Source organism: Tamandua tetradactyla, chromosome 4 (genome assembly GCF_023851605.1).
Source record: "Tamandua tetradactyla isolate mTamTet1 chromosome 4, mTamTet1.pri, whole genome shotgun sequence".
Taxonomy (NCBI): domain Eukaryota; kingdom Metazoa; phylum Chordata; class Mammalia; order Pilosa; family Myrmecophagidae; genus Tamandua; species Tamandua tetradactyla.
The window spans coordinates 184,911,265-184,923,575 of record NC_135330.1 but is presented as its reverse complement, the minus strand read 5'-3'; the positions used below and the strand labels follow the sequence as shown (position 1 = coordinate 184,923,575).

General features: G+C 35.1%; 1 protein-coding gene across 2 annotated transcripts in view; it reads right to left on the bottom strand.

Moving 5' to 3' along the window:
* The window catches only part of RNF17 (ring finger protein 17), a 137,118-nt gene that overhangs the window by 36,400 nt on the left and 88,407 nt on the right, over nt 1-12,311 (bottom strand). For both annotated transcript variants that reach the window (XM_077158768.1, XM_077158769.1), the window contains exons 24-26: nt 11,566-11,656; nt 10,293-10,411; nt 6,195-6,481 (exon numbers count right to left, since the gene is read on the bottom strand). In XM_077158768.1, the coding sequence (XP_077014883.1) occupies nt 6,195-6,481; nt 10,293-10,411; nt 11,566-11,656 (497 nt within the window). The remainder of the gene's footprint in view (nt 1-6,194; nt 6,482-10,292; nt 10,412-11,565; nt 11,657-12,311) is intronic.

Genomic DNA, 12,311 nt, shown 5'->3' with positions numbered 1-12,311 from the left:
AAAAGACATGAATATGGAAATCAAAGAACCCAATGAACCCCAAATAGAATACAAACAAGCCTACTCCAAGACTCGTACTAATCAGACTGTCAAATGCTGAAGAGAAGCAGAAAATCCTGAAAGCAGCAAGAGAAAAGTGATTTAGCATATACAAGGGCAACCACTTAAGACTGAGTTCAGACTATTCAACAGGCACCAGGGAGGTGAGAAGGCCGTAGTATGATATATTTAAGACCCTGGAAAAGAAATACTTTTTTTTTTTTTTTTTTACATGGGCAGGCACCGGGAATCGAACCCAGGTCCTCGGGGCATGGCAGGCAAGAAATACTTTTTGCCAAGAATTCTTTATCCAGCTAAGTTGGCTTTCAAAAGTGAGGGAGAGATTAAAATTTTCACAGGCAGACAAAGGCTGAGAGAATTTGAGACCAGCCCTGCAAAAAATACTAAAAGGAGTTCTGTTGGCTGAAAAAAATGACAGGAAAAGTAGTTTTGGAGGAAGGCACAGAATTGAAGATTATCAATAAGGATAACCTAAAGGCTAAAAAGAGAGAGAAAGAAAAGATTTGACAAATAAAATCCAAAGGATGAGATGGTAGGTTCAAGAAATGCTTTTATAGTAATAACTTGGAATATTAACAGACTAAACTCATCAATTAAAAGCAACAGATTAGCAGAATGGATTAAAAACAATGACCCATCTATATGCTGCTCTTCTAGTTTGCTAACTGCTGGAATGTAATATACCAGAAATGGAATGGCTTTTAAAAAGGGGAACTTAATAAGTTGCTAGTTTACAGTTCTACGGCCATGAAGATGTCCCAATTAAACCAAGTGTATACAATGTCCAATCTAAGGCATCCAGAGAAAGATACCTAGGTTCAAGAAGGCCAATGATGTTCAGGGTTTCACTCTCGGCTGGAAGGATGGCCAGCAACATCTGCTTTCCGGCTTCTTGTTTCATGAAGCTCCCCAGGAGGCGTTTTTCTTCTTCACCTCCAAAAGTTGCTGACTCAAAAGTTGCTGGCTGGTGGATTCTCAGCTTGTGGTTCTGCAGTGTTCTCTGTTCTCTCAGGATCTCCTCGTTCTCCTGTCGTTGTCAAATTGAACTCTCTACTTCGTGGTTCTGCAGTGTTCTCTATTCTCTCAATCTCATGGCTTTCTCTCTTGTTCTCTAGCTTCTTTTTTCAAAGTGCTTCGCCTTTTAAGGTGTATTAGTTAGGGTTCTCTAGAGAAACAGAATCAACAGGGAACACTTGCAAATATAAAATTTATGAAAGTGTCTCACGTGACCGTAGGAACACAGAGTCCAAAATCCACAGGGCAGGCTGCGAAGCCGATGACTCCGATGGATGGCCTGGATGAACTCCACAGGAGAGGCTCACCAGCCAAAGCAGGAATGGAACCTGTCTCCTCTGAGTCCTCCTTAAAAGGCTTCCCATGATTACATTTAGCATCACTAATTGCAGAAGATACTCCCCTTTGGCTGATTACAAATGGAATCAGCTGTGGATGTAGCTGACGTGATCATGACCTAATTCTATGAAATGTCCTCATTGCAACAGACAGGCCAGCGCTTGCCCAATCAGATAAACAGGTACCACAACTTGGCCAAGTTGACACCTGTCCCTAACCATGACATAAGGGATTCCAGTAAAACTAATCAAGACTCTCTTAGAATGGGTGGGCACAAGTCTCCACCTAAACAAGTTTAATATCTACACTTGATTGAGTCACATCTCCATGGAGATAAGATAGTTAAAGTTTCCAAGATAGAGTACTGAATAGGGATTCAAAGAAACTGTTGCTCCCACGAGGTTGATTAGAATCAAAACATGGCTTTTCTAGGGTACATAAACCTTTTCAAACCAGCACAGCTGCTTACAAGAGACTCATCTTAGACCCAAAGTTACCAACTCGTTGAAAGTGAAGGGATGGAAAAAGATTTTCCATGCAAGCTGTAATCAAAAGAAAGCAGGAGTAACTATATTAATATCAGACAAAATAGACTTTATATATAAAGATGACATAAACGACAAGGAAGGACACTGCATATTAATAAAAGGGACAATTCACCAAGAAAAATTAACAATCATAAATGTTTATGCTCCCAATCAAGGAGCTCCAAAGTACATGAGGTAAACATTGGCAAAACTGAAGGGAGCAAACTGAAGATTTCCTGAGAAATCTACAGCAAAGCTACTTGAGCTAATAAGCAAATTCAGGAAACTGGCAGCATGCAAGATTAACGTACAAAAATCAGTAATGTTTCTGTACACAAGTAAATGCCTAAATAAGGAGACAAGGAAAAAATTCTATTCAAAATAGCAACTAAAAGAACCAAGTATCTAGGAATAAACTTAACCAGGGATGTAAAGGACCTGTATTCAGAATGCTACAAAACATTGCTAAAAGAAATCAAAGAAGATCTAAATAGGTGGAAAGATATTCTGTGCTCATGGATAGGAAGGTTAAGATGTCAATTCTACCCAAACTAATCTACAAATTCAATGCAACAGCAATCAAAATTCCAACAACCTACTTTGAAGACTTGGAAAAGTTAGTTATCAAATTTATTTGGAAGGGAAATAGACCTAGAATAGATATATCTAAAAAAAGAAAGCAAAGTGGGAGAACTAATACCTCCTGACTTGAAAACTTATTATAAAGTCTACAGTGGTCAAAACAGATGGCACTGGCACAAAGAAGTATTGACCAATAGAACTGAAGCAAGAGTGTGGAGGTATACCACCAAACCTATAGTCAACCAATCTTCAACAAGGCCCTCAAATCCACTGAACTTGGACAGAATAGTCTTTTCAATACTTGAGCATGGGAGAACTAGATATCAATAGCCAAAAAAATGAAAGAGGACTTCTACCTTACTCCCTATACAAAAATGAACTCAAAGTGGATCAAAGACCTAAATATAAGAGCCAGTACCATAAACTCCTAGAGGAAAACATCTTTAAGACCCAGTAACAGCCTATAACTTCTTAAACTTTACACCCAAAACACAGGCAAAGAAAGAAAAAATAGAAAAATGGGAACTTCTCAAAATCAAATGCTTCTGCACCTCAAGGAACTTCACCAAAAAAGTGAAGACGCAGTCAACTCAATGGGAGAAATTATTTGGAAACCACATATCGGATAAAGGTTTGATACCCTATATACCAAAAGTAATCATACAACCCAAAAACAAAAGAACAACCCAATTATAAAGATATGAACAGATATTTTTCTGGCAAGCAAACACAAATGGCTAAAAATGAAGAGATGCTCATCTTCATTAAATATAAGGGAAATACAAATCAAGACTAAAATGAGGTATCACCTCACACCTATAAGAATGGCTCCTATTAAACAAACAGGAAACTACAAATGTTGGAGAGAATACAGAGAAATCAGAATACTGATCAGTGCTGGTGGGAATGTATAATAGTACAGCTGCTACAGAAGACAGTTTGGCGTTTCCTAAATATACTAAATATCGAGCTGCCTTATGACCCAGCAATACCACTACTCAGTATATACCCAGAAGAGCTGAAAGCTGTGACACAGACAGACTTTTGCACACCAATGTTCATTATGGCATTATTCACAATGGCCAAAAGATGGAAACAATCCAAGTGCCCATCAACAGACAAGTGAATAAACAAAATATGGCATATACATACAATGGAATATTATGCAGCAGTAAGACGAAATGAGGTCCTTATGAATATAACAATATGTATGAACCTTGATGACATAATGCTAAGTGAAATAAGACAGACACCTAAGGATAGATACTGTATGATTTCACTAATGTGATCCTGGTAAAGGTAAATTCAGAGGCATATAATGTAGAATATTATAGAGGAAGTAGATATACACAGAAGCTAGATATGGGTGAAATGGTTACCTAATGAGTTTTAACTTAAATGTACGGGAATGGATAGAGGTGATGATTGTTCATTAGTGGGTTTATAAGTAATATTTCCATATGTGAATATGATTGAAAGAGGTTGTACAGAGCCATGTATCTCACTGATTAACACTACAAATACAAATAAATTTTTGTATGGACTACTTCAAAGGTATGAATCTTGTACAAAGAGTCAATAACAGCAGGGTATTTTAGCTTGCAAATGGAATACAAATGACCAGAAACAGATTGGCTTTTATAAAGGGGATTTATTAAGTTATAAATTTACAGTTCTAAAGCTTTAAAAATTTCCAACTAAGACATCCAGAGAAAGATACCTTGGCTCAGAAGAAAGGCCAGCATCTGTCACATGGGAAGCCATGTGCCTGGTGTCCACTAGTCCTTGTTCCCAGTTGCATGGCTTCCAACTTCTAATTCCAGTGGTTTTCTCTCTACGTGTCTGTGGGTCCTGAATTAGCTGCTCCAGGACAAAATTCTGGATTTCATCTCTTAGCTTATCACCTCATGAAAGGCACAAGGCGACGTCTGCTGGGATCTTGTTCCTGTCTAGCTTCAGTAGTCTCTCTCAGCTCCTGGCATCTCTTGGCGCTTTTGAACTTCCAAATGTCTGCATCTAAGCTTTGTCATAAATGTTTCCCTGTATAGGCTCTTTTAAGGATTATTGTAAACTAATCAAGACCCACTTGAATGGGTGGTGTCACATCCCCATCTAATTAAAAGATCAGACCCAATTGTGGCATCACAACTCCATGAAAGCAATCCTATCAGAAGTCATACCCACAAGTGTTTATGTCACATCTCCATGGAAACAACCTAATCAGAAGGTCCTACTCTACAATATTGAATCAGGATTAGAAGAACAAGGTTTTCCGGGGTACCTAACTATTTCAAACTAGCACAAGGGGTATAGGAGGAAAACTACTATCACATGTTATGGTTATAGTTAACAGGAAGATATAACAGTATCACAGCAATACCAGGGGTAAATAATTGTGGGGAGGGACAAAAAAACATTTTCATAAAATCATAGAGTGGAGTAAATTTCTGATCACAGAGTTAAGAAAAATTTCTAATGAGATGCCAAACAAAACAAAACAACACAAAATATCCTACCAAAGACCAAAACCAAAGGAGAGGACAGATAAAATCACAGTAAGATTAAGATCTTCAGCTTAATCAGAAACCTCAAAAAGACAGATTAGAAACTGAGAGAAGATATTGACGACATTTAAAACCAAGAAAAGATAAGCACCTTGGATATACCAAAAATTATGAATCAGAAAACAACAGCCTAATGAAAAATAAGCAAAAGACATGGAGAGACATTCCATAAAGATGAGATTACAAATGGCCGGAATGTAAGAAAAAATACTGAACCTCATAAATAATCAAGGAAATACAAATATTGGTAAATATTTTTTACAATAAGTTTTTCTTTTTTTTTGAATGGATAGGCATCAGGAATTGAACCTGGGTCTCTGGCATGGCAGGCAAGAATTCTGCCACTGAGCCACCATCACACCATCCTTTTACAATAACTTTTTAAAAGTTAGTTTAGGTATCTACTTTTAGCCATTTTTAATGTGATTAGCACATTGGTCCTTAATACTATGCTGAGAGAGTAATCCTTTGGGACTCCATCTTCATGTGAGGGCTATAAAACTTCCTATAAAACTTCCCACTTTAAGTGGGCCGTGGGTTCTACTTCCTTTTTCTTATACTTGATGCAGTTATCAAAGAGGACGTTCAAGATTCTATGGTTCTGAAGCAATCATTAAGGTGAAAGACTTCTTTGGTACTTGCTTACCTCCTAATATTCCTGGTTTCATTTTTGTTTTGGGACTTAGTATATTCTTTACTATTATGTCAATTCAGTAAAATTTAAGTTAAAAATAATGTATATTCATATATATTAAGGAACATATATATATTTTAGCATTTACATTTTGGAGGGTTGTTCATGATATTTAATCTATCATAATCCTGGAAATGGAAACTCTAAATTCCTCTCTTCTTATACCAAGAGGTATAATTCTCACATAATTATAACACATACGATAATACAAAAGCTCAATAAATGATCTTTATGTGCCAGGCATTGTGAAAAGCACTCTGCATGTGTTATTTCATTTAACCCTCACAATCATCTTGTGGTACTGAGTTTCAAAGAGGTTAAATACTTGCCTAAGGTACTGACTATCTTACTAAAGAATGGAGCTCCTAGCTAGTACTTTTCCTGGCTAATCCTACACAGCATAAAAGATCTTACCTGATAATTTAGGTACTACGAATATAGTTCCATCATCACCAATGCAGCTGACTGTTGCCTCAAATACTTTCATGTCAGGAATAGCTGGTGGTTTATAGCATCCAGGCATTCTTGGTTCTAGAATTTTCTCCTTAAATTCAGATACTTTGTGTTCTGTGATAATATCAGCAGCTTTTTTGTCAAGGTCAAAGTTAATTTTAATATACTTATTAACTACTGAACTTTCTTGTTCCAGGGGGATTTTGAGAGACTTCTCGGAGGAATCGCTGTTATCTAATTTATTAATTCTGTAATATGCAAGAAAGAACATATCTAAACATGAGCAAGTACATTATTCTGAGGAAAACAATATACAAAGACTCCTTCAAATATAACTGAAATTTAAAGAAAATGTTTATTCTAGTGTAGAATATTCTAGTCTAAATTATTACATGAAAATGAGCATAATTTAAATTATAATGAGTAGTTTTAAATTATAAATGACATAGAGGAGGAAAAAGCAATATAACTTCACTTAAATGCTTTAAATTATTACTTACTATATGCATGCCATTTACTCTTAAAGTCTCATAATATGTTCAACCCAAGTGCTAATAACAAAATACATCAACTTCAAGCTGATTCTAATTTAGTCCATAGATAAACACATACCTGCGGCAAGTTACTGACATTCATAAAATAATGCAAAGATAAAGAGTCCCATATATATATAATCTTGCATTTCCTTGGAACTTTGGATGTCTATATGACATCTAAGACTTAGAGTTGGAATTCTGCAGCTCTGAAAGTCAGCACTGCCACATACAACAACCATTACAGAAACTGAAAAAGAGATCAAGCTTCAATTAGAGATAAGAACGAAGCTGATCCTGATGGGACTAAGGTAAATCAGAGAACAGGGGTAGGGAGGAGAGTGTCTATATTTTAAAACTTCACCTACCTCATCAGGCCAAAGGAAGAGAGATTTATTTCGTCTAAAACCTAAATTTTCTGTAGCAGATAATCTAACTCAAAAAACTGTCTGGTTAGATGATTTATACAACATAAACACATGGAGCCCAGAATGGGAATGCAGGCTTGTAATTCTGTATAGCTTAATGTAATGCCCAGATACATCCCAGAGTATGCTGAGCAGATAGTTAAAAGTTTTGGCAAAGTCCCTTGTGGGACAGGAGAAAAATTTTGGAACTAATAAGCTCTACTGTTAGAAAACCCCTGATACTTGGGACTCCCAAGTCAATAAGCTAAACTCTTAATCTTGAAGGTTATTTATGCCTACCTACAGTTATGCCTAGGAATTACTTCCAGAGACCCTCTTTTTTTTTTTTTTTTTTTTTAAGAGAGAGGAAGGGAAGGAAAGACAGAGAGAAGGAAGGAAGGATGGAAGGAAGGAAGGGAGGAAGAAAGGGAAACATCTTTAAACATTTTCTTGTTTTATTGTATTTTGTTTGTTTGTTACATGGGCTGGGGCCGGGAATCGAACCGAGGTCCTCCGGCATAGCAGGCAAGCACTTTGCCCGCTGAGCCACCGCGGCCCCAGAGACCCTCTTTTGTGGCTCAGATGTGGCCTCTCTCTCTCTAAGCCCAATTCTCAAGTGAAATCATTACCCACCCCCTCTACATGGGATATGACAGGGGTGAAAATCTCCCTGGCAACGTGGGATGTGAATCCCAGGGATGAGCCTAGCCCTGGCATCAGGGAATTGACAATGACTGCCTGACCAAACGGGGGAAAAGAAGTGTAACAAAATAAGGTGTCAGTGGCCAAGAGAGTTCCAATATCAATAGAGGTTACTCTGGAGGCTACTCTTATGCATGCTTCAGCTAGATACTGCTATCCACCATGGTTTGCCAAACCACAATCAAAACCATTTCTGCCAACTCTAAAAAAACACCTAGGACCCTATCTGAGATTCTACAAAAGTTCCATGCACTATGATTACTTTACAGAAACCTTCAACCTCCGGATGGGTTTCTAGGCCAGGGAAGTCCTGAAACCAGGATGGGCCAGCCTCTCCAGAACATCAACTGGTTCCACCCCCCATTCCTTTCCAACATGAAAAAGTTCGAATGGGCATAGTCCAAATTCTCCCCTACAGATTGGGAGAAAGATCAAGAAGAAGATGGAGTTATAACAGAAACATAGGATTTAATAAATGAGTATGACTCATTTATTTCTTTTAGTCTCCAGTATCTTGGAGAAGCTAGAACTAAAACCTAAAATTGTGAACTATATAACTCATACCAAACTCTGAAATCTGTTCTATAACTACTTGTTACAATGTACTTTGAAATTTATTGCTTTTTTGTATATATATTATTTTCACAATTAAAAAAAAAGTGGCTCCTTTGGGCTGTTAATGAGGGAAAAAAATGGAGAAAAGGCCAAAAAGGACATTATTGGGGCATAAGAAAAAATTGGAATATATATTATAATCTTTATATCATTACTAAATTTCTTGAACTTGATAACTTTCCTTAAGGTGTTTACACAAGAGAATATCCTTGTTCTTAGAAAATGTGCATTCAGGTAGTAAGTGTTCAAGAAAGATGAAGTATCCAACATACTCTGAAATGTTTAGAAAACAGATATAGATATATAAATAGAGAAAAAGAATGATTTGGCAAATGCAGCAAAGTGTTAAAAGTTGGTAGATCTGGGATAAAAGTTGGTATCTGGGTGGGGGGATATATTGGAGTTTTCTATATTGGTTTTATATTGTTTTTGCAACTGTCCTGTAAATTTAAAACCATTTCAACATAAAAAGAAAGAAAGAAAATGAGTCCTTTAAAAATGTTATTTATATATTAGGTATTCACTGAAAAAATTTAAAAAATTTTGGTATTATTCCCGTTCAATTAAAAAAAAAGGAAAAGGTATGCTTAAGTTAAAAGAAAAACAAACCCTAGAAGGAGATATTAACATTGTGTTTTAGCAGAATTATAGATTTTTGTTTCTTCTAATTTCCTGTATTTTTCCTTTAAAATGAAATCAACATTAATAAAATAGCAACATCACTCCTCAACTAACTCCACTCCCTACTCCCTGTATTTGCCTTAAGAGAGCAAGTACTTTTAGTGCTATGAAAGCATTAAGGAACATCACAACTGGTGGCAGATAATGTCAGAAGCATTAACTTTCCTACCATTTCTCACTTTACTTCTTTTGTAAAGGAATTGCTTTAGTCTAAAGTCAATGAACCTCAAAAGGTATATATATATATATATATATATATATATAACCATATATATATGGTTAAGTTCTGCATCTTTAATCCTATATATATATAGGATTAAAGATGCAGAGCTTAACCATATGTCAATCCTTAGGCAACTGAGCCAGCATTTACTATACTTAACCAACTCCTGGTCTATTTGATTTCTAATTTTTCATTCCCTTTCCAATTCTGCAGGCCTAGGGTCCTGTTTCAAATAAGGTAAGATATCATTTAAAGCAGCACATCTAAGGAGAAGGGTCAGGGGTGACATAAAGTGGCTATGTGGGATATGTGTTTCCAAATACAATATACTTCCACATTTAGAAGGAGAGATAAAACAGTTAGGGCTACGGCAGTATCCTCATCCCTCTCACCTTGGGCCAAAGGTACTTAAACCCAAAACTTTAGTATCTATAAGGATCTTCAAATGTAAATATTGTCCAATTACTTTTTTTCATACTCACATCTGTTTTTTATCAATTCATTTTGGCATATACCTACTAGAATTCTCAATATAAAACTTACACATTTCCTTCTAAGCAAAGGATGTCAAAAGACTCAGATCTCCTATCCACCATATAATTCTCTTTTCCTTTGGTTTCAACGGAAAATATCAAAGGAAAGGGGAAAGGATAAAAGCAAATATGTTAGTACGTTTTTAAGTATACAAGAGCTGATGGGCCTGAAAAAAGAAATGAGAAATTCTGAAGGAATTTTTTTCTGAACTGGTGCCTGTGAGTTAGCTTATAAATCATCTTTTAGAGCAAACAAGTTACAACTCAGGTTTGAAAGCACACAGACAGAAATGAAGATTTAAACAGGAAAGTAAGATTCTCCATCACAAACTCATACCAAGATAACAAAAAATTAAAGTCTATACCTCCTTCTTTCTTTCAAAGCCAAACCCTTTTTAATCAAGTATTTAGAAACATCAACACGCTCTCCTTTCTCATCTCTGCAGAAAATTTTCACAGGCAATGGCCATGTTGTACTATTTTCCTGGAGTGATTTAAGAGCAAAGTTAAGCATGAGACACAGAAATGAAATCTTCTTATAAATAATACACTTTTCATAGGCATTCCACCTACATTTCTCTAAGAAAAGAATTTTGCAGCCAAAACAAAAAATATTTTAATGCTTGAATATATCAGAGAGAAGAAAAGAGCACAGAAGAAATTCAATAAGGACAGATAGTTGTTTTGTGAAGACCTTATTACCAAGCTGAAACTCACCAAAGAAACCAGAATGAAAAAAAACACAAGTTTTTCTAGCCCCCAATTCTTCCCAAATTATAGAATGCAAAATATGTTATAAACTATGCCTTTATTCCCTGCAAAAAGCAAAAGAAAAATACAAAAAGTGCATTTTCTACTTCATATGGAAGACATTATAAAAATGGAGAGCCATACATAGAAGAAAAAAGTAACATGGGTAAATGAGTTATATAAAAAATGCTACTCATTATTGCAATAAAATGTATTTAAATTAGAAAAGAGTAAAGCAGGCAAATAATATTTGAAATGTATATTTTTAAGTGCTCTTGTCAAATTCATATTCATACTACCACTACCCACATCTCTTTATGACAGTTTAATGTGATTTCACTAGAAGCCTAACTGTTGTAAAAGAATAACAAAAGAATATAAAAATATCATTATCAAAAGAATATCAGATACCAAAAGAATAGAGAAATGCACTCTAGAATACACACATTATTTTTAAAAATTTGTATTATGGTAGCAACACATGTTTTTTTGTATTAATTAAAAAAATTAACTAACACAACATTTAGAAATCATTCCATTCTACATATGCAATCAGTAATTCTTAATATCATCACATAGATGTATGATCATCATTTCTTAGTACATTTGCATCGATTTAGAAAAAGAAATAGCAAGACAACAGAAGCAACACGTTTTTTAATATTCAAGCTATCAACTCAAGAATAATACATTAGAAATGTTCTTTATTCATTTATATAATCATTTATGGTACATCTATTATCAAAAGCCATTATACCTTGAGATAAGATATTGCAAAAAATCCAGATAATTTTCTATTTTCTCAACAAGAAAAATAAATGGAACTGATTAAAACATAAATGAAATATTCAATACATATCAATTGTAACGGTTAATTGCACTACACACCTGTAAGATTACAGTTGCTACAGCTCCAGTTAGATACAATGAAAGGCAGTCACAAGCTGTTGCTGTCCACTTGTCACTCCCACCAGTTGGTCTAAAAAAAAAAAATGACACATTGTTTTCTAACAAATACCTTTGGACATCTAAATATATGCATATTTGAGCCAATTAAATATGTGGTGAGAAATCAATTTATACATGGCTTCATATTATTTTCACAATTCCCTTACTGCTTTCATATCAATTTGTTCATCCCTCTATTCTGTTTATGGCACATATGAGATGTTAATTTATTTACATATATTTCTTCTGCATCTACATTGAAGACTTCCTAACAAGTAGTTATATTTTCAGTACTCCTTTAGTTATTAAGTTTCTTCTGTGTGAACTAGACAATGAACCTGACAGAGCAGGGATAATACATTGTTATATCCATTATTATATCCCTAATGCCTAGCATAGTGCCTGGCACATAGAAGGCACACCAAAAAATATTTAATGAAAGAAAAGAGAACACTTCCTTTGTAAACAATGCTACTCCCCAAACAAATTTGGAAGTTTTTTCTGGAACTCAGATGTTATTTAATTGCTATCCATGAAAATCAGCTCCAACAATTTATAGAAATTTTACTTTTAATATACATAATAAAAAGCACTCAATATTTATTCACATATCAATGAAATGAAAAATATCCAAATTCATTATCAGCTTAGTTTGCAGAGGTGAAACTAAATGTCTTTGGATGCTT